This window comes from Chiroxiphia lanceolata, chromosome 6, assembly GCF_009829145.1.
Source record: "Chiroxiphia lanceolata isolate bChiLan1 chromosome 6, bChiLan1.pri, whole genome shotgun sequence".
Taxonomy (NCBI): domain Eukaryota; kingdom Metazoa; phylum Chordata; class Aves; order Passeriformes; family Pipridae; genus Chiroxiphia; species Chiroxiphia lanceolata.
This window is the reverse complement of record NC_045642.1, coordinates 7,976,527-8,002,515: the sequence shown is the minus strand read 5'-3', so window position 1 is coordinate 8,002,515 and position 25,989 is coordinate 7,976,527. Positions and strand designations below refer to the sequence as shown.

Below are 25,989 nucleotides of genomic sequence, written 5' to 3'. Positions count from 1 at the left end.
AAGCAAAAAAAAAAGAAAAAGAATTAGAGGAAAGCTCTGTACATCCATATACATGTTTAGCAATGGAAATATGATTTCTGATGTCTGTCCCATGAAGCTGTACAAAATAATTCGTGCCCAGCACAGAACTAATAGGGATTGCTGCTCCCCTGTTGTGAGAGGAAAATCAGGGTTGCTTGTGAAACAGCAAAACTGTGCTGCTCTTAATGTGTTGGTGCATGAAAAACTGGCCAGCAATAGGTAACTCACATCAGTTCATAGGATGGTTTTGCTAATGCTGCTTGAGTGAAAAAAGACCAGTTTATACAATCTGTGATTTTAAACTGTAGCTCTGACCAGATCAATTTTGTACCATACTGTTTTTCTGTGCTCATGTGAGATAGTTGTTGCTTTTGCCAGCATGTGTGTTAAGTGGATAAAATAGATTTTAGGCACCCCCCCCTAGCCTAAAGTATAGCGCATGGGAGTTTGCAGACAGGAATACACATTTATACCATTATCCCAGATCCCCTTTTGCCTGAATGTGGATGTTTGTGAAATGCACAAAGTGTGAGGCAAATAAGAAGATGTCTGGGTGAGCTTGCACCATCCCAGTGTGTCTTGAGTGTATTGGAGAGTACAAGGTGTGTAGACACCACTGAAGGAAGAGCCCAGCCCCGGAGCTGAATCTACTTTAAAATATTGCGTTTATTTTGAGGGGAAAAGAAAGAAAATGAAAGAAAGAAGCATGAGTCACCAGACACTGCTCTGAGCTAATGAAAGCATTCCATCAGCATTCCTGCGGCATCAGAAACACAACCTGAAATTCCACTTAAACATTGTAGAAAATCAAGAGACCAGATTAAACTGCTAAGAAAGTCATAGAATTTCTTGTTAAATTTGAATGTGCTTTGCTTGTAGACATTTGAAGAGTATACCATGCTCATGGAAATGTTAGAACAATACTATTTTAAGCATTTAACATCTCCTATAGATGCGAATCCACTTTATTTAGACAGTAGTGGAAAGCTTCGAGTCTGGCTCAGCAGACTTCATGCTGAACTCTGCGGCTTCTACCACATTCACTTACACTCACCAGTTTCAAAGAACTTCAGCCAAAACTCATTGAATTAGGTGGAAAAAACTCTCCTTGACTGGAGGTCAAGTTCTAAATAGTCCCTGACAGTTTTCACAGTGACTAACAGCATGTCGGCACCACAGCCCGAGGTGCGACTGAAGCTTGTGCGAGTGCCAGAGTGACTTTCAGACTAGTTCATTCGAGAGCTGAGAGTAGCATAGACATGGCAACACGGTGTTCAGCAAGGGCCTCTCTTCAGGAATGAACCACTGCAAAGTGTTCTACATCGTCTGAAAAGGCTGTTGTTAAACATCAGCTGAGGGAGATGTAGGAAAGCACTGAGCGCTGACGTGAGCGGGAATTTGGGGCAGTCCCACACCCTCTCAGGACAGCCCAGGGTGCCTTCCCTCCTGACAGGGGCTCTGCCCAGCTCCTCACAACCCCATAGAAAGAACAAAAATAGCAGTGTCTCAGATGAGCTGTATGCTCAATTAATAACAGGGTGTTTTGTTAACAGGTGAAAAGCCTTTCAGTTGCCGGTGGCCCAGCTGTCAAAAAAAATTTGCCAGGTCTGATGAATTAGTTCGTCATCACAACATGCACCAGAGGAACATGACTAAGCTGCAGTTGGCCCTTTAGACAGTTCAAACAAGTGAATAAACCAGATGGGACATTATGAGCTACTGCAAACTTTGTCAGCCATCTTCGATCACCTCTGTCAGAGAGCTGCAGCTGTCTTCGCATCCCATTTGACACAAGTTAACTAAACCGTAGGATTCTGCTCTGCCTTGTCTTCCATTTGGAGTTACACAAGTTCCTACTCAATAAATTCAAGAGATTTTTACCTGTGAGATTACCATAAGCTGTTCTTAGCTCCACGTCTGTCTCCATTTTTTTTTGTGTTATCCTCACCTGAACTTTTCCAGGTACAAATTGTTGTACCTTTTTAAGTCCTGCAGTGGATGGAGTGACTCCTCCCTGTTGAAGGTTAGTTCTATGCTTACATCATCTGTGCACATGCTGAGGTTTCCGAATGCTGGTGCATCTATCCTCAGAAAATGAGACAGAGCAGTCACCTGAGATACTTTTGGTAAACTTTGTACTCACACTGCCAAAGGGCAGGCTTTTAAAGTTGGAAGCTCTGCTTTTGAATTTCACAAATCAAACCTTTTTTTAAAGGATGTCTTTCTAGAGCAGCTAAAGCTGGATGAACCAGAGCCTCTCTGTACAGAAAATAAGAATCTTACCATTAAGTTAACTTGTTTTTTAAATAATCACATAATTGATCTCTCAAAACTGTTTTGTTTGTCAATTAACTCTCTCCCTTTCTCTCTCTCTTTTTAATGTATTTGTTTAAATTTATTCTATCATAGATCTCCTTTACACAAAACTAATTCTGATCATTGTAGACATTTGGGATTTGTTTACAATGTAAAGCCACACTGGTTATGTGGCTCACAAGCTGTATAAACTTAAAACTGAACTTTTAATGGGGCTGGTCCAGGATCTCCATTAACAGATTACTCTTAAGATAAGTAACTTAAAAAGACTCTTTGTCAAGTATATGTGAAAAAGACATTATTAGCGTAAGGAAATATATTATTTCAGGGTTTTGGGAGGAGGGGTTTATTATTTACTTTTAATTGCTTGAAATTGTGTGTATATATATATATCTGATAATGTATTGCTCTTAGACATCTCCAGTTAGAAAGTGTATAAATATTAGAAGCATCACTGTTCTGATGTTGTTGCTGTTAAAAACTATGGATAACACTAAGAATGTAACCTGCATTTTTCACTGAGCTTTCAATTAAAGCCCATTCAAAGAGAAACAAATGAGAGTCCAACAGATGTCTTGTTTCATGTCTGGTATTAAATTTCAAATGCCCTGTCCAATAGTATCCTTTTTTTTTTTTTTTTTTTTTTTGTATATAAAGGTACCACCAGCACTGATGACCACTAGTTAACCTGTCCAGGTCTTGACCACAATTTATCCATCTCACTTGGGAATCATACTGGCAGCAGAAAACAGTGTCAAGTTTCATACTGTGCTATAAAGCAGTTGCTTCAATCGTTCGTCTTCTTACCCAACTATTCCTTCTCTTTCGACCTGTGAGATTTGTACAAGAACTTTATAGAACAGTAAAATCCCATTTATAAATAGCAGTACTGGCCTTCTCTAGAACTGGGCTGAAACCATAAGCACAGATAACTTCTTAGATTAGGATGTCATAGACTGACTTTTAAGTAAAAGTTAATTTAGAGTTGGGGTGGCTTAAATCAGTTCAGCAGGTTGAAAAAGACAGTCTTTCTTAGATGATGAAGTGTGAAAATGAAGATAAAAAAATATTACTGTTTCTTTGTCATACTGCCTACTTTTCTTTGGAAGTAAGTACAGCCTGCCTCAGTGCCCTCTGCCCTTGCAAAATATTTGTATCTCTTTAGCAAAAATCTTTAATGTATCTTGCCAAGCTTTTTTCTCTAATGTACACAATGGAGTTCTATGATGGGTTGAGCTTTCTCTCTTAAAGTGCAGCTGCATCGTCAAGAAAACTCAACAGTTAATTCTTCAAGTCCTCTTTTTCGCATGGGTATTGCATCACTGTTAATTACTGTCGGGGTACTGTGAGTCATTTGTATCAGTCAGCTTTATCTTTTGCTGTCAAAAGACCGCATCTCTCTGGAGAAACTCATAACAAGTGTGGCAAACATCAAATATTTGGAGCGAGCGGTGTACATAAAACTCCACAGAATTAAAAAATAAAGCAACTCCTCCCGCTTTCTTGAAAGAAAAGTTCAGCTGCAATAACAATGTCCTGTGATTTACCCAGCAGTCTCCTGCAACTACAAAACAATCTGTTTTTCAGTCAGCACCCAAAATAGAGAGCTGCCATGAGTGTTTACACTGAAAGCCAAAAAAAGAAAAATCAGCCTCCAGTTGTGCCTGCATCAGTCAAACATAAATAAAACCATCTCTTGTGAAATACAGCCAGAACTCCACTGCAGCACAGGCCAGACTTCCAGTGACCTGTAAATAGCTACAGCCTTGGTTTGCTGCTTGGGGAATCACATGCCAAATAATAATGGTAGATGGCTACAAAAAATGAAGCGTGGGTTGATGAGTGACAGAGCATGTCCTTTTGCTTTTGCTGTCGCCACTTTTTCAATGAAAGACTTACTGCTACTCTGCTGTTTGATGAGCATTACATCCCCCAAACTGCCAAGAAAATGGTGAGGACAATGGTAAATGTTTACAAGGTTTTTGAAACTTTTATTCCTAGTTATTTTACAGTCTTTGTCATGAGAGACGTTTTATATCTCTCCCTTTCCTTTCCCTTCCCTGTTTTCAGGATTCTATCAGCAAGGTAAGGCACCTTTATGGAAGTGCTTTACTACATGAATTTCTCAGAAGCAGCCCCCAGCTTCTGGCTCTTGCAGCATGCAATTCCTCAGTTTGGGTCAAGCAGAGACTGCTCAGCAGGCTGAGTTTCTGTGAGCTTGACCTCCATATGAAAGATGTGGGGGCTGTGCTCTGTTATATCTTACAAGTATCCTCATCTCTCTGGAAAATTTTCAATCCCACGATTAATCGAGCAAATCTTTTATGCCCCTGCCCTCTGTTCTTAGGCTGAAAATAGTGACTGACGTAATTTTGGCTGATGGCTAATGTCTTACTGGTATTGGCAAACTATTCCTGTCCTGTGGCTTCCACAGCCCCCCTGAATGGTCAGTGTTAATTATACAGATAACACTTCTACTTTTGCTTGCCGCTTCAGGAGGTACGATATGTTAAGTAGGAAAGGGAATGTGATCTCTCCCCTCTCTGGTGGTGTCAGCTGGGATTCAGGGGTTGACGTGGACCAATGTTTTTAAGGTAGGTGAATCCAGCAAAGTGTCTGTCTGCTTTAGGAAAGCATGAGAGGGTTGTAACATGCCTGAGTTCTAACCACAGGGTGGGGATTGTAGTAGCCAAACAGGAGGTACCAAGGTGTTGTCTTGCTTCAATTAGGCAGCCCACCTGAAGGCAATCCATCCTTCAGACAGGTGATGATTCCTGTAAGGGAAGGGGAGGGACTTGTAAAGAAGTAGCTCTTTTCTTCTGTCTCCGAGGTGGGTTAAGCAAGTTGCTCATTTTGGAAGCCACTCCAACCAGGCCTGTTTGTTTCAGGATATCAGTAGGATTCATTTCACTGCTCCAACAACAAACCTTACAGCAACTTGGGAACGGTTCCTGAATATGGAGGTAGGTGCCTTAAACCAGTGTTTCTTCCTCCTTCCCTTTCCCCAGACAGGCACTGAGAAAACTTTGTCATGTGCAGCCTGTTTCTGTCATCAGTGTGACCCTGACAGCAAATGCAACATGGTAAGCAAGCTGCTCCCTGCACCTTGTCTAAAAGCCCAACAAAAAATTCTGGAGTGGATTGAGGGACTCCCAGAAGGTCTACTTCCTAGCATGAGGTGGGTACATAAAAGCCACCAGCAGGCACTAGTATGCTGCCAGAACACATGAACAAGTTCTACTGTTTAGTCCTGCTCTTGCCATCTTTGTACCTTCTCCTCGGAGCAAATACAGGCAGGGAGAATCACTCGGTTTTTCCTTGCTTGAGGAAAATCCTCATTCCCCTCCCAGCCCTCCAATTAACCAAAAAGTAATTAAAGGCAGTGTGTGCAGTTCAGAATGGCACTAATGGACAAGAAAGCCCAGCTGCAATATTTGGAAAGATCCAATAAAAGGGTCATTAGGATTCTTTGAGTTATTGGGAGTCCTGATGACACAAAGGAGCCTAGTGAAATAGAAGACCTGGTCACAAGAGTGATGAGTTAAAAAAAGCCCAAACCCAAATCCCAACCCCACTGACACCATTCTAAAAATTAGACAATTAAGAGTAAAACCAGGAATGTAGCCAGAACTATTCCACCTCAAATAATAAACACAGGGATAAGTTGCCAAGTGAGGTCAAAGAAGCAAATGGTAAAGTGAGTTTAAGAGACAGCTAGACACTTTTATGGGGAGAGAGGGGATTGAAGGATACAGTGACAAAACCGGGGGTAGAGTTGAGATAAGCCCAGAGGACAGTGGTGGGCCAATAGCCTCAGAGAGTGCTCAGAGCCCCAGGTGCTCAGCAGAGATGCAGAGCAGCTCTTGCCATTCAAGGGGGACTTAGCAGGGCTGTCGGCAGAGACCCGTGAGGGAGGAAGGGAAACTGCCAGAGCAGCTTGAGAGGGAGATGAGCCCGGCAGACAGCAGTGGGTGTGCTCTCAGTGGGTGTACTCTCAGTGCACTGATCCTAAGTGCTGCCCTTGGTTTCACTAGGGAGATGCCCTGACAAACTTGCTAAAAAGCAGATTTTTGAAGAAATCCTACCCACGAAGCTTGCCTACTTGCAAGTTGCCATGCAAAGCGCAGAAAGATGCCAAAAAAAAAAAAAAAACAAACCCAGAAAAAACCCCCCCTTTCTTTTCTTTCAATTGTTAATTAAAGACTACTTGTAATACAGGAAAGAACAGGAGTGACTAGAATATGATTCAAATGAGGCATAGACAAAATGTACAGAGGTTATATTTTTCTCTGCTTGTATGAAGCTTTTCATATTTTCTTGTTGTCAGCACAGCCTGGGTCTACTCCCATAAAATAAGCTGGCAGAACTTCCTTGGCCTCACACAGCAGCATGATGAAGCCTGGTTTGACGTGCTCAGCTTGGCCATCCGTGCTCTGACAAGCAGGTGTGGTTCCACCAGCACAGTGAAGTTGTTAAGTGGTAGTGGTGAGCGAACCAGGACTAGCATAGCCAGTGGAAGTAAGACAGAGCATCAGATAAGTGCAGTTTACTGTATAGGTTGCAATCCAAACACAAATGCCAGCTTCTGCTGCCAGAAGTGTTAGCTCTGACAGCTTGAGGGCTCTGAGCTGTGAGGATGGTTCTGAAAGATGGTATTGTCCTAGAAGACACACACAACGTGGACAGATCTTGTGCTAGGTGCTGTAGGAGCACTGAGTAGCAGGAAGACTCTGCCCTGAAGAGGTTGCAAGCCACAGATAAGGCTTTAAAAGACAAGTGTTGAAAGGCGCAGAAAATCTTGCATGAGAAAGTATAGTCCCAGGTGGGACTTTTCTATTCCTGATGACTAAATACCCATCCCACAGGTATAAATACAATTTAACTGCATCACTTTTTTAAAAACGATAAACAGGCTAGTTATGTTCTGATGAACTCTGGCAAAACAAAGATCCTAATCTGCAAAAATAGGCTGAGCAGTAACAGAAAGTCCTGGCTGATCATCCCGGCTTGAATGACTAGATAATTCTAATATAAAACTATTTGTCCTTCCCAGCATCATAAAAGCCCTTTTAGAGCAAAGGAGTTAAAAGAAAACACAGGGCACTGAGACACCTTAGTATGGAGGTGCAGGAGAGAAATACAGCTGTATTTGTTCTCAGGCTGTTTCTTTTTATGGCTCATTCTCATCTGAGTCATGCCCCAGAACTCCCATTCATTTGAATGAAATGTTGAAAAACGTAACCACAAGAAAAAAAGTAACCTCGCTGACCGGAAAAAATCCTGCCCCAGAGTTTCTTGGGAAACGGTGTGTCCTCATGCATGTGCTCTACTCGTACAGCAATCACATCTGCTTAATGTTTCCTCCCAGGAAGGTCTCTGACATTTTTAACTGTATCACTGAGGTTTTGAGGTTAAGTTATCGGTGTAGCTGTGCAGTAAATGTCCATTGTAAAGGCAAATAAGGAGGATTTTATCTGCTGTACGGCGGTCACTCCAGCCCAACAAAGCCCTGTGTTTAGAGCAGGGGAGTGATTTCGCTCTCAGCCACTAGACGGCCCGGCCCGGAGGGTTTGCTCTCTGCTGGGACAGCTGCCTTTCAGGGAACGGGATGCAGCCAATCCATCCGCTGGAGCTGGAGGAGTTTCCCAACTTGCGACAGAAGGTTACAGGCCTTGCAAAGCAGCCGGCAGAGCTGAAGACTATCATGCCATACAGCTCAAACTGTAGTTCAGAGCCCGAGTATGGTGTTGTGCTGCTATTATAATTACAGCGTTTATCCCAGTGAACCTGGGCAGCTACTGAGAATGAGAGAGTTTCAAAAATCTGGTTGCCTGGGGTGTTCTTTGAAGGCCAAAGCCTCTGCTGTCCTTGAGGCTGCCAGGGATGGTGCTTCATGCAGTGGTGTGCTGTTGCCTCAGAAGTGTGGAGATGTGTACTTCTGTTATTAGAAGGGAGAATTAACTGAGAGTCAAAGAAAAGAAAGGTCACATGGCAGCAGGATTTGAATTGCCTGCAGTGGATACTGCCCTGGTGGAAATCCACTGGTCCATCTGGACTATAAACCTCAAATTAGTTTTGGTACTGTTGTGGAATGGATGAAATGCTTTAGTGAGTGAGCTGTTTCCTCACCAGCCCTGAGCTGCAGGATTTCTGTGTGCCTTGCTCCAGGCTTCTCTTTTGTGAATCCAGTCTGGGGAGGGTGAGCTGCAGTTTGCAACACTGAAGGTCATCGCACGGGACAAACAACCTAACAACAGTCCAATATTTCTAAGCTGTATAAATTCCTAGTGTCTGCTGCAGGCAGAGTCCAAACACTTGTGTCAATTCTGTACCATGCTCCAGACTGCCAAAAAACATTAATATAAGCATATTTATCTGGGCTGCAGTGTGTTACAAGAATTCATTAGGACAATATGTGATATGGTGCTGAAACAGAAGGCTGGGTTTCTCTGGCCAGAGATGAGGAAGTCTAGTCCCTGCTGAACTTTTACTACTGATAAAGACAATGTCTGCTGGCAGCATTCATTTTTTAGTAGGCCATCTGCATCTAGTCAAGGATAACTTGACTTTCTGAAAAAGCCATTCATCAGAATCAACCCTGTACAACTTTCTCTTGATGAGTAAAGCAACACAAAGGAAGACCAAGATGGTTAATAAACTTCTTTGGGAGCAAAAGGTCAATGCTGGTGTAAACAAAGCAGTGTCATAGTACTATACAGAAGCATTGAAGTTTCCTGTGTGTTTATATGGCTGATGCCCCATTTCTTTTTTATCAGTGTTTGTTATCATTTATTTTGCTCTGCTTTAGCTGATCTATAAATCTTTATAACAGTGTTCTTTATTTTCTTAATTTTGTCATCTCTCTTATCGCCTTTTATCACCTGTTTGTGTCCAGTATGTTTGCTACTCTCTGCTGCTTGATGGCTGCCCACGATTAGTTTTTTTAACCCTTTAGTTCTCATCTACCACACACAGGTCTAATAGTCAAGCCTTTCAGAACTTCCCTTTTTTTCTAAGGCTGAATCAAACACTGAAGAAATTTCCATTGTCTCCTTAACAAATCATTAACTATTAAAGGCAAGAAATGAGTGAGTGCACTGATGGGGAAATATTCCTACCCCAAGTGACAGAGCCTTGCTTTTAGCTACACAACACAGAGAGTAGGCAATAACAGGGTATTTTTCACTTCAGGCGCCTGTACCACTGTACTTCAAGTCCAATTGGAGAGTCCTAGACTCTGTGGGGAGGTAACAGGTTGCTTTTCCTGCCCTCCCAGTCTTTGGCTTTTGTGCTTTGTGGCTATGCATGTGGAGAATGCAGCCACTAGAAGCTGAAGCAAAGTCCCCAGGCTCCCTTCACAACAACCACTGATCCTCCAGCCAAATATTTTACTGTGAGCTTGGTCTAAATTAAAGGCAGCCAGCTAACAGCAGAAGATTCCAGGTCCACAGTGACAAACATGAAGCAGCTGATACCTTGGTAATGTTATTTGACTATTCAGCGATACCTGCTATAGAGCCATTTAAAACCTCACAGATACATAGGTGACATTTGCCTAGAGAACAAATATTTTCTTGAACATTTCAGAGAGAACTAAAATTCTTCATTAAATAATGTCAAAGAAATAAAGAAAGAGAATTTCTTGTTGCAAAGAGCCTCTAGACTTCACCTTCCTTCCTTTGATGTGCTGTTTTGTTTCATGTAATTAGATTACAAAAAAGTTTTGTATGGACTGGATAGCCAAAATCACATGAAAAATTGTGTGGCCCAAATCAGTTTTTGAGGGATAGCCTCAGCAAATCGTATACTGCTCTTTTTAAGGGTTTACATCTTGAAATGTTTTGCTTAATAGAGACTTGCACAATGTAATTACTAATGGCACTGGAGTATTTATTGAAGCTGGGTACTACAGGGAACCAAAAAATGCCAAAGGCTCTCAATTTCACAATTAACCGTGAATTTTGAGACCAGCCAGTTAAAACATTCTTTTCCCTTGTTAATAAATGTAATATAGTGTAATACACTTCTAACAGTATGAGCCTCTGCTGAAACCGCGGTCTTAGATGCCCTACTTAGAAATGCCCCATGTTCATGAAGTTAATACGAGTAAGGCTTTTAACTGAAAAAAAAATTGCTGACTCGAGATTCAAAACTCACTGATTATTCCAAATTTAGTGTCCTAGTTATTCCACGTGAGTATACAGTTACAGGATATTCTGTCAGATTGATAGCAAGATTATGGGAAGATCTATGCATTGGGATTATATTCTGGATGTTTTGTAGTTCAGCTGGATTCCAGTATCTCCGATATGTGTTTCTGCATTTAACATGGTAAGACTTCCAAATTGCTTAAGTAGAATAAAATTTCAGGTGATTGAGAAATCTCGGGCAGGTGTTTTGTTGGTTTTGTTGGTTTTTTTAACACCCTCTCCCTGTCTCTGCCTGGAATGAGTATTTAATTTTAGAATATAGTGGTGAGCTAATCTTCAGACTCAGTTGAAATACTGGCCCAAAATCTGAAGTCACTTCACAAGCAATGTAGTGAATAATCATGAAGTGTATAACATTGTTTTTAGCCAGGGGAAATTTGGTCAATTTGTGTTGTTTGACTTGGCCATTTGCTGGAAATGTCTTAGTACATTCCTGGTTCTTTTTGCAGAGATTCATCTTTAAAGGCAGGCTATTGTTTTAGATTTTAAATGTTTTTATTAAGACATATACTAAACTAAAAGAAAAAACCTCTGAAGTAACACAACTGTATTTTTCAGTTATAATTTTAAATCAAAGATTGTTGTGATTTAATTTTTTAATCCTTCTCTTTTATATCAACGCATTTAGAATTCTGACCTTTTCTGAAAATGTTAATGACTGGTGAAAACAATTTTGCCTTCTAGTGGAGACTCAGGATTTCTGTGCACTGCACAGATTGCTTGAGCTGACTGGCATAAAGTTTAATTTGCATCAATCAGCCACAGGCAAGGGCAAAATGAAATGACTGTGACCCGTGAGTGTAGGATTTCAGAGTACTTACAAAATTCTGCTTCTGAGCAGCGTGGAAAACCAATGGCTGGTGCAGGGCATGTTCTGTCTGATTCATGAAGTGAATCACCCTAATCCAGCCTGGTTGTCAGAAGAATTTGGGCTCTGTTCCTTGAGCAAGGGCCCCTTCAGCCGTGATTTGACAAAGAACATAGGGTGTGACACCGGGGGGAGAATCTGCCACAGGGAATACAAATTCAAACATTCCAGTTTCAGCAGGTGTACGTGGCTCAGCCCCAAACCCCCAAATGCTGAGCAAAGCCCCAGAGAGGAGCAGTCCCAAGGGGCTCGGCCACCTCTGCTTCCCACGGCAGTGACTGAACCTTCCCCTCCTGTGTGCTGTAGCTGAATGTGAATTAAGCACTCCAGGGATTCTGCAGAAGGTATTTTCGTGGTTGTAATTTTGGCCTGCATGAGTGTGCCATTGAAATCAGAGTTTGAGGCCTCCTTGTGTGAGATGGGCTGCAGAAATGTTGTCTGTGAAATGGCTGGGGCTCTCTTGGGTTAATTGAGACATGAAGTTTTCCACCATATCCCAGTGCTAAGTCCAGCCACTATTTATACTGCAGTATACATACATTTATAAGTACCTGCCTGACTAAACTGCTCTTTGAGAAATTTTTCAACCACACTTGGTTTCATTTCTACACTTTACTTAGAGTCTGCACCAGTCACAGACTAGGTAACAAGTGGGGGATAAAGAGTGTTTTAAAGATACAGAATGTAATTGTCCACTGACAGAATCACATGTACCTTTATTTCCAGCTTTATGAACACTTCATTTACCTAAACATCAGGATGATTGTTCGTTGCATATGATATTGCATTTGGTGCTGCTCAGTGTAGCTGTGCAAGGAAAAATATCACCACTGTGTTTCTATAAGGAGATGCTAATTTGGTCCATAACTTTAATTCTTCTTAGCTTCTGGTGGGGACTTAATGCATTGTTGTGGCACTGATGTGGCTATGAACTCAAACACTGCAGTATGAAGTACATTGCTAAGTTAATTTAAAGGTATGAATTAATGTTTCAGATGAGCAGCCAATCTTAGGTATCCAGGTATCCATCCCAAATATCAATTTCATTGGGCCAAATTTACATTTAATCTTTTGGGTGTTTTTTTTTGTTGGTTTTTTTTTTTTTTTTTGTTTAGAAATAAAGTGCTGAAAAGTGTTAAGTCAAGTTGAACAAAATGTTTCTCTCAAACCCCAAAGTGAATGTTTTGTTTCAGTATCTTGTGAGAAAAACAAAGGGATTGAAGGGTACGGCCCTGCTTAACAAAGAAGTCTTGTGTTCAGAACTATGGAATGAGAGCATTTGGGCTGCAGAAAGTGCAAGTTCAATTTTTTCCTTTCTCTTGTGTAATTCCAGTGAATCATTTTCATAACAAACAAGTACAACACGGAGATTTCCACCAGGCAAGCAAATCACATTTTTATCTACAGATACAGGAATGCTGGTTTTGTTTTTTTTTCATTACACCAGATAAATCAGAAAAACTGATACTGGTGGTGCTGGAAGAGCTTGGTCAATGACCACCTACTACAGATCTGGCAGGCACTGAATCTGTCAGGTAACAAGACTGCAGACACTCATGGTATCATTAGTGAATTATACCTTAAATCACTTAATTTTGATTTACTGGTTGAGGTCTCAGTCAGAACAAAGACAAACAAAAAGTCTTGCTCTCAGTAGTGCACCTGAAATGAGGCTTTTAGTCTGTGCTGAGCTCTTCACAGCTGAGTCCTGTTTGACAACACAATGAACACTCCGTAACCGAACTACTGATGTCACCACAATCTCAGTCCACACACACCTGTAGTTAAGAAACTGTCTCAATGTTCAAAATATGAAAGGTGTAACATTTGCAGCCATGGAACAGTAGCATTTCACATATTATTCCTACAATAAACTAACAAAAACAGCTCACGGCAGAACATGGGTACGTGACACAGTGGGAAAAGTATCTACTGAAGAAAGCTTTGGATAGGGGTCACTAACTTGAGGGAAGTGCTTTATCTCCTTTATTTGTTTCCATTATGTAACGAGCAGTGCAAAATAACACTCCAGTATCCCATTGTGCCTGAATTTTTTTTCAAAATAGGGCTCACGGATGTGCAGCTACAACAGCAAACTTTTTTCCCCTTAGGATATATATTGCCTAATGTATACCAACATTTTAATAAAATCTAGGTGATGATCTGAAAGGCTGTTTCCCTTTGCAATTTTTTTTTTTTTAAAGTCATGGAAGCAAACAATTTTTGTAAATGACATCTCTCATTGCACTCTGCTCTGGTAATTTATAAAGGCTCACAGTCATCATTATTTCAGAAGATTAATATTGTTTAAATAGACAATTGAGCAGAACAAGACGTTAGTGGGATAGTTAGCTGTGTGTCACAATATATTAGATAAAGGATTATACCCCACTTAAGAATTAATAACATTTTAAATCTCTACATAAACTATTTTTTTTATCAATAAACATGTCTCTGACAGAGGGCCAGATGCACTCACAGGTCTTAATTGTTCAATCCAGTGACTAATCCCCACTTGATCAAGATTTTACTGACTTAGCAGCTGTCTGGAGAGTGACAAATTTATGATTCAATTGCAATTTCATCTTAAACTTGAAACTACATGATCATTTGGGAGAATTAGCTACCTGATAAGATAACGAGGGTGGAAGAAGCCCACATAATTCTGTGCAGCGGAATCACAGTGTTGCAGAATTCCTTAGGATGCAATGGAACGACACAAATGGCCATTAAGGGATTAGCCCATCACTGATTGAGTGGCTGCACAGAGTCGAGGTTTGCTAAATCACTGGAGTGCTAGGTCATTATCCTTGGATACAGGAGACAGTTGAATCTGTGTCCAAACACATGAACAGTAAATTGGAGCGAACGGATTGTGCCAAAAATGAAAAATAAAAAATGCTGAACCCTTGCTCTTCAAGTGTTCAAATTTCCAGGTCATACCCCAAGTTTTTTCTTTCTTGGCATAAAAACCATTCTTTCACTGCCTTTAGTATCAGCATATTCTTGTCTCTGTAATTTCTTTTGAGTGTATTGCTTCCCCTCAATGCTATCAAATTTGTGCTTAGTTAACAAATGCTGAAACTTAGATAACATTTTAGAAACTGATTAGGAAAGCAATGTCAGGAGTTTCCCCCCTCCAGTTTTGATGGCTTGGGCACAGTTACTACTAAATATGTAATTAAAATAAATGAGCTTTCCTCATTTGGGTTTTTTAATGATAATGTTTTGGTAAGCCTCTTCAATTGTTTTATGTGCTATTGAAGTGAATTGATAGTGTGCTGTAATAGTTCTGTTTATTTTGAAGAGCTATGACAAAAATAATGCTTTTGTTATAAATAAATACAAACCCAATTGTTTTTTCCTGATGGAAGAAATAATAAAATGTTGCAGTAATAGAACAACACTCCTGCCTTCCTTGAACATGTGTCGATGCAGCTGATGAGTAAAATTAACTGCTGAGCAATTCCAATTCAGGGCTCTGTAACAATATGTCTAAAAACTATTTGGCAATTCGAATGAATAGCTTAAATATGTCAAATTTTGGAATTTTTGCAGTGCTGGCTGTGGCCTTTGGCTAGCCTGAATAAGCCCAAACTCCCTTGGGGCTATTTCTCTGTGAGTTGAACTTAGTGATCTCTGTTCCCAAGGTATAGATGCATCTAATGTTGTTCAACTTATCTCAGTCTAGAGGGACACATAAGTTTAGAGGGGCTCATTTCCTGAAACATTTCACTAGAAATTTGTGAGCTGATAGATTGGAAAATTCACCTTCACAGAAATACAGTTAATTTTTATCGTGCAATGAACAATTTTCACTTCTTAACATGACAATAAAATCTGCAGTATGGGACAGAGGTGGAGCTGGAGGCCAAACTTCACTATTTTACTCACCTGTAAGTAAATGTTTTTTAATGTAACAATTCCTTGCTGACATTAACAGAAGAGGAAGGTGAAAGTGTTCAGCAATAAAGGTCTTAGGTAAGCTTACCTACATAAGCCCAAAAATGTACTGTTTGACCCAGCATTCATCAGGTGGTACCAGTAATGTTGTGCTATTTCCCAATTCTTTTGCCCTCTACTAGTCCCAGTCCAAATGCTGAAAAACTACTAAGGTTCCTGGGTCTTTGGGAACATGCTAATACCTAAAATAGAAAGCAGAAGAATCCAGTCCAACTGACTTTAGTGGGAACATGGGGTAACATGAGTTTGGTGGAAATAAATTCAAAGGAAAAATTAATATGCCAAAAAAAATCACAGAGAAAATGACTGTTTTGTATGTTTGGACATCACTCTAAGGGCAACCCTGAAGGTTTAAACTACCTGAAAAGCTTTATCCACATTTTAAATGTTGAAATCCTTAGCCAGCTCTACTTTCTAAGATTCAACTGATGTCCAGAAAGTTTGGATGAGTAGATGGTGAGTAGGGAGAACAAGCTAGAAGGAAGGAAAGTGCAAGAAGAAAATCAATCTGCCAAATTAGACAGAGCAAAGGAACAGGAAGAAAAACAGGAAATAACCTAGTAAAATATAGTGCAAAATAAATAACTTCCAGTGCCCCAACAATTTCCTCTTACAAAAAGTATTGGCAGTATAAAGCAAATTACAGGCACATTTCTGTCTGGCTATGGAAAGTAAGCTATTTAGGGACAACATATGGCATTTCCCCCTCAGCCCCCACCAAATGCAGATACCAGCATCAAGCTCAAGCCTGAAAGTCCACCAGGTGAGGATCAGAGCACAAGTACAGCCCAAGCAATGCAAGTTGAAGAAAGAACCAGGTGGTTTGTGAAGGTGAACTTTTTGAGGTGCAGCCATGGAAATCTCTGCCCTCTATTCTGATTAGTCCCATCTCAGGGACTGGTGTCACAGGGAACATAGGAAACCTGAAGGAATTAGGGCAACACCTCTGTGTCGTAGCATCCTACACTTTTGGAGACCTCCTGAACAGGCAGACACAGTGGGACTAGAGCAGAAAAGGGAACATATAAGATAGTTCTATGAACTTAGTGCTGATCTCAACTCTACTAGGCAGCAAAGAGGCCAAAGAGACTTACTCTCCCCCAGGTGGATTCTCAAAGACAGCATTTATTTAGGAACGATGCCACAGGTACCATCTGCATGGTGCCACCAAGTTATTGAAACAGTTTAGCCAGCAGTTACCTACAAAGATACCTCTCCAAGAGTAGTAATCCTTCCCCATTTGCAGGAAGTTTGGCAAGTAAGTAATGAATCTATTTTCAAGTGGAATCCTTGCTGTGCAGTGTTTACGGTTTTTTGCACTCCACAGAGTGTGATTTTAAAGGGGCTCAGAGCTTACTTCAAATTATTAAAGTAAACATTGTAGCATTAGTTTCTAGCCAAAACCAACAGAAATATAATTAACTTGAGTAACTTTGTACAGAGCAACAACATAGATGATTTACTTGTTTCCCTGTGTTTAACTGATCTTCCATGGAAGCAGAAAGCATATTGGAAGTGCAGCTCAGTCACGTGGAAGTTAAAGTGTGTACTTAAAGTGAGCCAGTAATTTTTATGAAGGATTCCACAGGTGAATGAAAACACAGTGTTAATAGTGTGATTTATTTACATATGTTTCATCCTGTGCCTAGGTCCTATGGGATACAGAAGAAAGCAAGTTAACCACAGTCAAAGTGAGCACAGAATGCTCTTAATAGAATCAGGTTCTTTAAAAACACACATGCAATTTCAGCTTTGAGTTGATAATTCACTGAAGTGGAATAAAATTACTATCTTTCACAGTACCAAAAAGAGAGCTGCTTTTATATTTACATAATTTCTAGCTTCAGAATGACAAAATGAACCAGGGCGTACCATGCTACGACTTCACCCGTTGACACAAACGGAAAGGATAGAACAGACATAATACATCTGGTTTACGACTTTTAATTGCCTTTGTGACCCAGCTCATACCAAATCCTCTCAAGGCAAAGTCTCTTTCTTTGTATGCATCATGGGGCTAAATCTCTATCTGAAATATGTTGCTTAAAAAAACATCGCCATGTTAAAAAGTAACAATATTTCTTGCTCACATAAATCTTTAGTACTTGCAGGTGACCCGAGAAAGTGAGAAGTGGAGAGTTCAGTTGTCTGGTAAATGAGTATGTTAGACTTTCCAAATAAAAGCTACTCCTAAAGCACCAGATTCTTTTAGCAATTAATCACTATACCGTTGTTTATTAGGAAGACACGCCTGGAATTTTTTAGTAACTCAGGTAACCTTTCATGGTTTGATGGATACAAAAGATAACTGTGTCTGCAGTGATTTAATGAGGCTCTCTGATGTAATATAGTAGTCTGTGACTATTGAGTTGGTATCTCTGTCCTGGGAATAGGGAAGGGATATTGGAGGAGGGCATGTGTACAGAAACACACCGTTATAAAAACAATCTCTCGCTAATCAGTTGCAAGAAATATTTTTTATGTCGTGTAACAAGCCAGAACAGACTGCTGGGATAACAGCTCTGGGCTTTACTAGGAGACTGGAAATCCTGTGGCAGCGTTGAGTAACTTCAACAAAGGAGATTTGATTGAATCAAGAAATGAACAGTGTGCTCAGTACAATATCTCATGGACACACAATACTTTGACTTTCCTGATCTCTGAGTATTGGCACTCTTTCAAGGTACGGGAGCATGGATCCTAAAAAACCTTGCTGTAATCAGGGGGTGAATCACTGCTTGTGCTGCAGATTTTGCATCAGATGATGGTGATGATAGTTATTTTTGGAAAAATATACAGGCTTCTGAAATGTAAACAGCATCTTCCTCGACTGTAACCATCCTCTCTGAGAGCCAGGCACTGGATTGAACTGCACCCTGTGTCCAGCAGGGCCGGTTTCCTAACAACAGGATCACTCACTACTGCTCAGGGTATTAGAACATCAAATGTAATTTAAAAAAATCTTGCTGTCTCCTTGAGGCAGTCCCTCTAAAATTCATTCTTAACTCCCAGTTTTGTAAAGTCTACATTCAGGTAACTACTGTTTTTTCATTCAACTGTTCAAGTCCTGTCTGACTTTGAAGAAGGGCAGCGTAAAATTGTTCATTCAAGGAGCCTGTTCCTTCAGTTTTATCCAGCAATTTTATTTCTAAATAATATATTTCCTTTTTGGATTTTTGTTTGGATTTTTGTTTGGGTTTTTTTTGTGTGTTTGTTTTGTGTGTATGTGTGTGCATGTATGCTTTTTCCTAGAACAGTTAAGCTTGGGAAGACTGGATATAATTCTTTCTTGTGCTGCATGGCATATTTAGTAGGTTCCAGCTGTATGGTCTATAAGAAATCATTCCCATTCATAAAATTGTTGAATATGTCTGTAGTCTACACACTGTTTAGAAATGATGGATTTGCTGAAGTGCATTCCTGAATTAGAAACAGAGAGGTTGAAATGGAGGTGGTGAGCTCTCACAAATGTACCTGAACAGTTATCGTCTGAAATAATGTGAAAAGGATGAAAAGTCTCTCCATAAGAAGATCCAAGTGAACTTGGAAGGCTGGCAACAGAGAAAGATGAGGTTCTTATTTCCAAACTGAGCACTCCTGGACATGGAACAAGAAGCAGTCAGCACAGGAATCCACAGTGGTTTTAGACATGCCCAGCTTATTCATGATAGCTAGAAACTTTGAATGCTTCCATTTTTGAATAGCCAAGTAGAGGCAAACTAAAGAGGTATTGTTTTCTAGAAGGAAGACTTAATGCCATCTGAAACTACTCATCTGTCCTCTGAAAAATCCCATCCTTTATTTCATGTTGTAGAACCAAAATCATGACCAGCACTAGGAACTTTGGAGACATCAACTTCAGAAAATACATTTCATGTGTCGTTGACACGTGCTCTGAATGGCCAGTATTTTAACAGTGTTTTCACCAGTAGTTTCTTCAGATAATTCAGTGTCTCTAGATATTTAACATATGTATTCCAAAGCAAAAACTGAAACGGTCTGCAAAGATCCCAGAATTCACAGTGCTGGTGAATCCAGGAAATGTGACACACATCAAAGCATTGATATTTTAGAGAAAGCAAGGACCATTAAATCCACTGGGGTTTTTTTTGGAATACTGCAGATTCCTTAGCTTCTCAACCTTTGCAATACATCTATCCCCTCTTGCAAAGACATTATCTGCCACTGCCTTCTCAGCTTTGTCGTTTTAGAGGATCCTTATAGGCAAAAATACCACTTCTAGTAGGTTAAGGATCAGTCTAAATATTCTGTAGGGAAAAAAGCATCAGAAAAAAGAATTTGGTATGAAAGCAACATTGACAAAAAGAGTGTGTCACAGGGAAAAAAACCCAACCAAACAATCAAACAAAAAGGGAGAATAAAACTTTGAATATGGTATAAAATGAGATATAATGCAACTTAACATATCTCAGAATAACTACTACTGTCCACTGCACTTTCTGGGAGAATTTGCAGGTAAATATTTGCTGAATTTGCAAGAATTCCAGGTATGATTTTTTGATACTTCAACTCTAACAGTTAACGTCACTATATCTCAAACAAATAATTGTTCCTGTATTTTCTTTTTCTTGTCTCATTTAGACATTAACTACAGATTTCCAAAGCTCAGGTAACATTTTTATTTTGATTACAAACAAACACGGATTTATCCTGCAAGACACCGGACACCACCCATTTCTATTCGTCATTTCCCAGGAGTGCTTGGAACCTCCCAAGTTTTGCTGCTTTCTTTTGGGAATAAAGTCTTTGCAGGCAAGAAGGTCACTTTGGGATCTATTGCTGGTGTCTTTCACACAGCAGCAATACGTGCTGAAGGTGCAGAGGTGCTTCCAAGAAACTCTCCTTATGAAACTTCTCTCTTTCCATATAAACTGTGCAAGTGTTACAGTAGTTGGGAACTTGGCAACAGTGGATGAGCTATTTGTACAACAGGTCACCTTCCACATCTTCTCCAACATACTGTTATGTGACAAAATGGTTTATATCTTAATGCATGAAATTTATTTTTTACTGGTAAAACAAATGATAATGAGCAGCTCTTTAAACTAATGCTTTATTTCCACTGAGTCAAAGTTTTGGCATTAGTTTCGTGGAAAAAAACATTAATCTCCACAATTGAAATAGAAAGCTGGTTGACTAAATATGACCTGACAAAATTAATTTTGAAAACTGTTAACAGAGCTTTCTCATCAAATTTTAAACAGCTCTTATTTGTTATTGACTTTTAAGGATTAATAATTATTTTTTCTATTTAGGTTCAGTTGCCACGTCATTTGAAACATTCGCTTCCAGAACGAAGAGGAAAGGCACATTTAAATATCTGCTGAGATGTTTGTATACGTGAAAGGAACTGTCGGATGTAATGGGAACAAACATTTGTTACTTGCATTTAACCTTTGGTTAACTAATAATGTCGTGAGTTGTAGTTCACAGGAGGAAGAAATGTTTGTTCCCAGCTGCGTAATAGAGACAAGCCTTGAGGGCTGTTGTGAAGTTCTTTGAATTATTCTTTTCTCCTCCGTCCTGCTGGGAAATGTACAGAAATTGATACAAGACCCCGCTATCATTCATGTGGCAGCAGACTAGGAATGACTGCTAGAATGTCCGGGACATGCTTTATGTTTAGTGCTGACAATCTAAGCAAGACAAATATGATTTATGGGACAATAGTTCAGATGGGGAATGAATGGAGATGTCTTGGTGAAAATATCAGCCTAAGTAGGCTATGAGAAGGAAGTGGTTTTAAGGAAGGATCTAAAGGAGATTTGGCATGTGGCAGATGGGAAGTTATTCAAACTATAAGAGGCAACATGGAAAAAGAAGTGAAGCTGAGAGTGGGAGAAAAATATGAAAGGAACAGTAGGACAGAGGGGCACTGGAAAAGTCTGCTGTTCCTTTCCATGTGTAACTAATCAAATATGTCTTCACAGCCTGAGAAGGTGACTAATGAACTTCTGGTGAATTCTGGTGTATCCCCGTAGATAATAATTAACAACATTTCAGCAAATGTCATCAAGTCTTTCATACATGGGTATTTCTCCTTACCTAAGAATTCACAGGCTGAAACAAACTCAGGAATCATATTATTTTCATTACAGTACCACTTCTATGCAACAGGCTGTCCTTGTTCAGAAGAGTTTATTGCCTGCTCAGACAAAAAATAGGCAAAGGGAAATATTACCAACAATAATATTACCAATATAATTCTTTGTATTACAGGAGAACAAAGAGACCTGTCAGGATCAGATGATTTGCCCAAGGACATGAAGGAAGCTGAAATGGTGGTGAAACTGAGACTTAGTGTGTGAACCTACAATGCTTCCATCAAGTTGTAATTGCAACACCAGCTTCCCAACAGCTAAAGGTCATTCATATCCGTTCCTGGTTTGATAACAGACTCCATGTACTCACACTACACACTTTAGGAGAGTCCTAGATCACCTTGGAAGGTTAAATGTATACTTTGAGATAGGTCTATAAGAAACTTAACATAATTTTACGAATTTCTCTAGTAGACTTTTATTCTACTTCAACTTTCTTTCCTTGGCTTAAAACCCATGTACAGCTTTACCTGTCCCTTCCTAACTAATATGGTCCCCAGTCCTGTTTGCCTGCCTTGTTTTGCTGGTGATACAAGCCTTGTCAATCCAGTTGTTTCCTTCTTCTCCACTTAATTTTGCAGGGTGTGCCATGCTGATCAGACAGTGAGGAGTCCTCTCCTTGAGCTGACCTCTGTTGCTCAGCACCTCTACCTTCCCAAGCTCTCCATCTCCAGTGTATTACTGATGATCATCATTAAGCCAAGATGTACATGGATAGAAATTATGCATATGTAATGAGAAAAAGGAAGGAAAGTTAACACAATTTGTATATGAGAGGTTACACAGTTACCACCCTCTCTGTCATTGTTACCTTTTCTTGAGAGGGACTTAAAAGCAGAATGACTGAGGTAAAAGAACATAAAGGAAGGAATAAATGTAATGTCCAGGTAGATAAAATCAGATGGACATGTAAAGAATATAAAAAATTAATTCTACCACAGCTCCAGAATAAGGGCTTCCAGAATCCCCCGTGGTACCAGGACTTACACCCCACAGCAGCACACATTGTGTACAGTAATCAGAGTTTACCCTGTTACTTAAATAACTTGGTAAAAAATCTTCTGGTTTAGGGCTAGTGTAGCCATAAAAATCTTTCTCTGCACTATTCTGAGAATGAACTTTATTCCATATCTTATCTTCTGCTTGAAAATGAACATCCTTTCTGTTCTTATCATGTTTCTGCTTTTTTTTTTTGAATTGTTGAGTGTCAGCCATGTTCTGCTTGGCAGTTACGTGAAGTTGCTCCTGCTCGGCTCTGTGTTGTGCTGAGTTACCTTTGAAATTCATCCCCCTTTTTATGACTGTGCTCCAGAGGCCCTTTTAACAACCTGCCCAGGGCTAATACTTTCACGAAAGCCAGGCTTGCTCTGATGTGCTCACTGCTTTCTCATTAGATGGTGCAAATCCTTCACTGGGATACAATATAGTTTATAGGGAAGAAAACTCCAGGTAACCGTGTACCACAGATCTGCTTCGTGTTGTTGGTTAAAACTAGTCTTGGATCAGGTGACAGCATGGGGACAATCCTCCTTTGTACCATCTAATCTAGATAAAACAAATGTCTTTTTCCTCCATAGGCACATCAGGGATGTCAGCATTGTTGTGGGGACTGGATTCATCCAGTGGTCAGGGCTGCAGGGTAACACACAGGGTGCTGTGTAATGAAAGTGTATCATGGATGGTTTGGAACATGCTCATTTTATTTCTCTATTTTCCTGATGGTGCATGTATTTAGAACAAATTATCCTCTAAAATAAAAGGGCAGTCCTTCAGATTACAGCATTTTCCTGAGGTAAGGAGGTCAAATGCAAGGCCTAAAGAGATTGCCCCTCTCCTTAAAACACACACACTCACGGGTCGAGACCTTTTCCCTACCCCCAGCCATTTCTCAGCCCTCTCTGGCAGCGGGCTCTGCGCTTCCCCTCCCGCCTCCGGCACCGGGTCCATACCCATGGGAGGCGATGGTATTTCTGAGCAAAATGTTGGGTCTCCCTCACGAAAAACGTCGAGGAACAACCTGTGGGTGATGTGGGGAGCAGTGCCACGGGTGGAGGCACAGCCACAGCCCTGGAGCACTGGCTGGCCTGGGCTGTATCCTGAGTGGGAACACGAATCTGGGACCCTGCCCGGGCTGGGGCTTCCCTGCCACTGCAGCCCCTGGGGCGCTTGGAGGTTTCCCTGTCCTTGGGGAAAGGTGTGTGTTTGCCTTGGGCACTGAGCACACGGAATCGTTAGAAGAGAAAATAAATTCCAAAGGAAACGTCTTTTTTTCTTGGGGAAAAAAAAAAAAAAAGCTGGATAGATTTCCTTGCTCTGTGGTAGAAAGCACAGTTCTTGGCAAGCTGGACCCTGTCAAGGCTTTACTTGGAACTTCCAAGAGATACTTTGGTTAAAAACCCTTAAATCTTTCCTTTGGTTAGCAACAGCATGCAGTAAGTAAAAAACAAAAAGGAGAATGTGAATCTAAATGACTGAAGTTCTTCTTCCAGATGAAAATCTTCATGCAACCTACAGAAGTAAGAATACAGCTTACGTTCACTTTATCCCAAGGAAAGCCTGTAACTAATTGGCCTATCTGTAATGTTTTTGGAGTGATTCCACCACAAACATGCTCTTTATAATTAAACTAACCGGCTGATTTATTGGACCTTCAGTTCAGATGCTGCTGCACTTAAGGGATTTTGTTGCATTTCTTTTAATGATGATCATGGTCTTCTCAGCTGGCAAAACTTACCATCAGCAATTCTTGGGAGATAAAAATTGCTTGCAGGTGTTGCAGAGTAGTACTTTTAAGGTTCGGCTGGGGTGGTGATCCTTTCAGTCTATGAAAAAGCTTATGTAAAACTGATTGCAAGAATTAAAAAGCTGTGGCTTTTTTTTAAAAAAAAATGATGTGGTGTATCCTACCTGTGCATGAACCTTTAGTATTTTAGTGGCTTTCAAAATGCTAATGGATGGATTGTGGTCTGTGGTGTAGTGAGCAGCGTGAAGCCAGTGAAGTTCTCACATGCTTCTGTGGAAGGAGTTACTCTGGCTTCTGTGGAATTTGGGTGGGGTTTTGTGCTTATGAGTTTATTTTATAAAGTTATCTGAGAAGTGGAGTAAGTACTAGTAAGAATAATAGCTGGATGGAAGATTTTTACATCTGGTAACTTACAGGGTTTTTTTCTCCAAGTTGTTATAAAGACTTAAATATAATAGTGTAAATTAATTTATGAAATATGTCAGCTACATAGGAAGTAGTTATTAATTGAACCTCTGGATTAGAAATTAACTCTTCCTGCTTCACTGCTTCTTGTCTATTTTTCTAATCTATTTACTTGCTTGGTTTTTCTTTTTTTTTAAATCAGCTTTTATCAGGCACCTTGGTGCAAAATTTACTTCTTTTACAGGGATAATTACACTTCTAGCTTTTTCTTTTTGAAATAGTGTTTAGCTGTGCTACCAAAGATCGCTAGTCACTAACAGAAGGTGGTTGTGTTTTATGTTATGTTTTGCAAATATGAAGCTAAAAGCTTTTGGAGTCCTTAAAGAGCAAACAGCCCTGGGTATCAGAGAAGGTGGTTTCCAGACAGCAAACACAGGAAGTGCTACAGCTGTGTGAATCTGGAAGAACACCACAGTAAACTGTGGCAACGAACTTGGGTTGAGAATCTTTCAGATTGCTGCAGAAGGATCACTTTTGTCAGCAAAACAATCAGGTTCACAAGCACCAGTGACTTAGAAATTCCTCTCGGTATATTTCAGTGTGCACTGCAACCCACCAGTGCCCTCGGGATGGAGGAAAAGCTGCCATTTAGCATTTTCTGAGAGCGTTTGAAGTGAATCAAAATGCAGGAGCACACAGATTTATGTGATACTCTCTGATGTTCTGTAACTCGCTTGATCTGCAGTGTTGCTGCATCACCAAAACGAAACAATTGCACAGCAGTTCTTTCATCCCCACAAACATTCGGACATTGCAATCCAGGGCGAAAAATAGCAACCAGACTGCAGCTGTCACTGCTCATTTTGCTTTTTTAACAAAGAGCTGCAAACACTGAGCGAGGCAGCAGGGTGAAAATGCCGAAGCCGCGCTCCGGAGCGGGCGTGTGGGGAGGGTGGCCGGGATGAAGGAAGCTCTCATTTTTCGGTAGGTGCTTGTTTGAGGGCCTGTCGGGGGGGGGGTGGTTTCTGAAAGGCAGCTGTCTCTGCAGCAGGCTGAGGTTCCCTAAACCTCTCCCGAACCTCGCCGAGGAGGGTCACAAGCCTCGTTAATGTTACCCGACTGCTCCCTCTTGTGCCGGCTGCCACGGGCACAGCGCGAACACCTTCCCCTCCCTGGCCGCGCTCTACAGGTACGTTCTTTCGTACTTTTTTTTTTTTTTGGCAGTCTTAGTAGTGGTTTCATGCAGTACACCTAGTTTCGTGGGTTCGTTCGACCTTGTTGCTATCGGTAATTTCACGTGGAGGGGGTCGTTAAACAAAGGTGCCTCAGATTCTGTGTCAC

The 25,989-nt window shown here is 40.5% G+C and overlaps 1 protein-coding gene across 5 annotated transcripts in view; it reads left to right on the top strand.

Annotated features, from left to right (window-relative positions):
• The window catches only part of WT1 (WT1 transcription factor), a 52,782-nt gene extending 33,320 nt beyond the window's left edge, over nucleotides 1-19,462 (top strand). For 2 of the 5 annotated variants that reach the window (XR_004357545.1, XR_004357544.1), the window contains exons 9-12: nucleotides 1,575-1,904; nucleotides 16,197-16,203; nucleotides 16,983-16,990; nucleotides 19,452-19,462. Coding sequence is in view for 3 of the 5 variants with exons in the window: in XM_032690538.1 (XP_032546429.1) it covers nucleotides 1,575-1,696 (122 nt within the window). In the remaining 2 variants the exon portion in view is untranslated. Of the gene's footprint in view, nucleotides 1-1,574; nucleotides 2,890-2,994; nucleotides 3,760-16,196; nucleotides 16,204-16,982; nucleotides 16,991-19,451 lie in introns of those variants that run through there. The other 3 variants (XM_032690538.1, XM_032690537.1, XM_032690539.1) reach the window with 2 other exon arrangements.
• The last annotated feature ends 6,527 nt before the right edge of the window (nucleotides 19,463-25,989 follow it).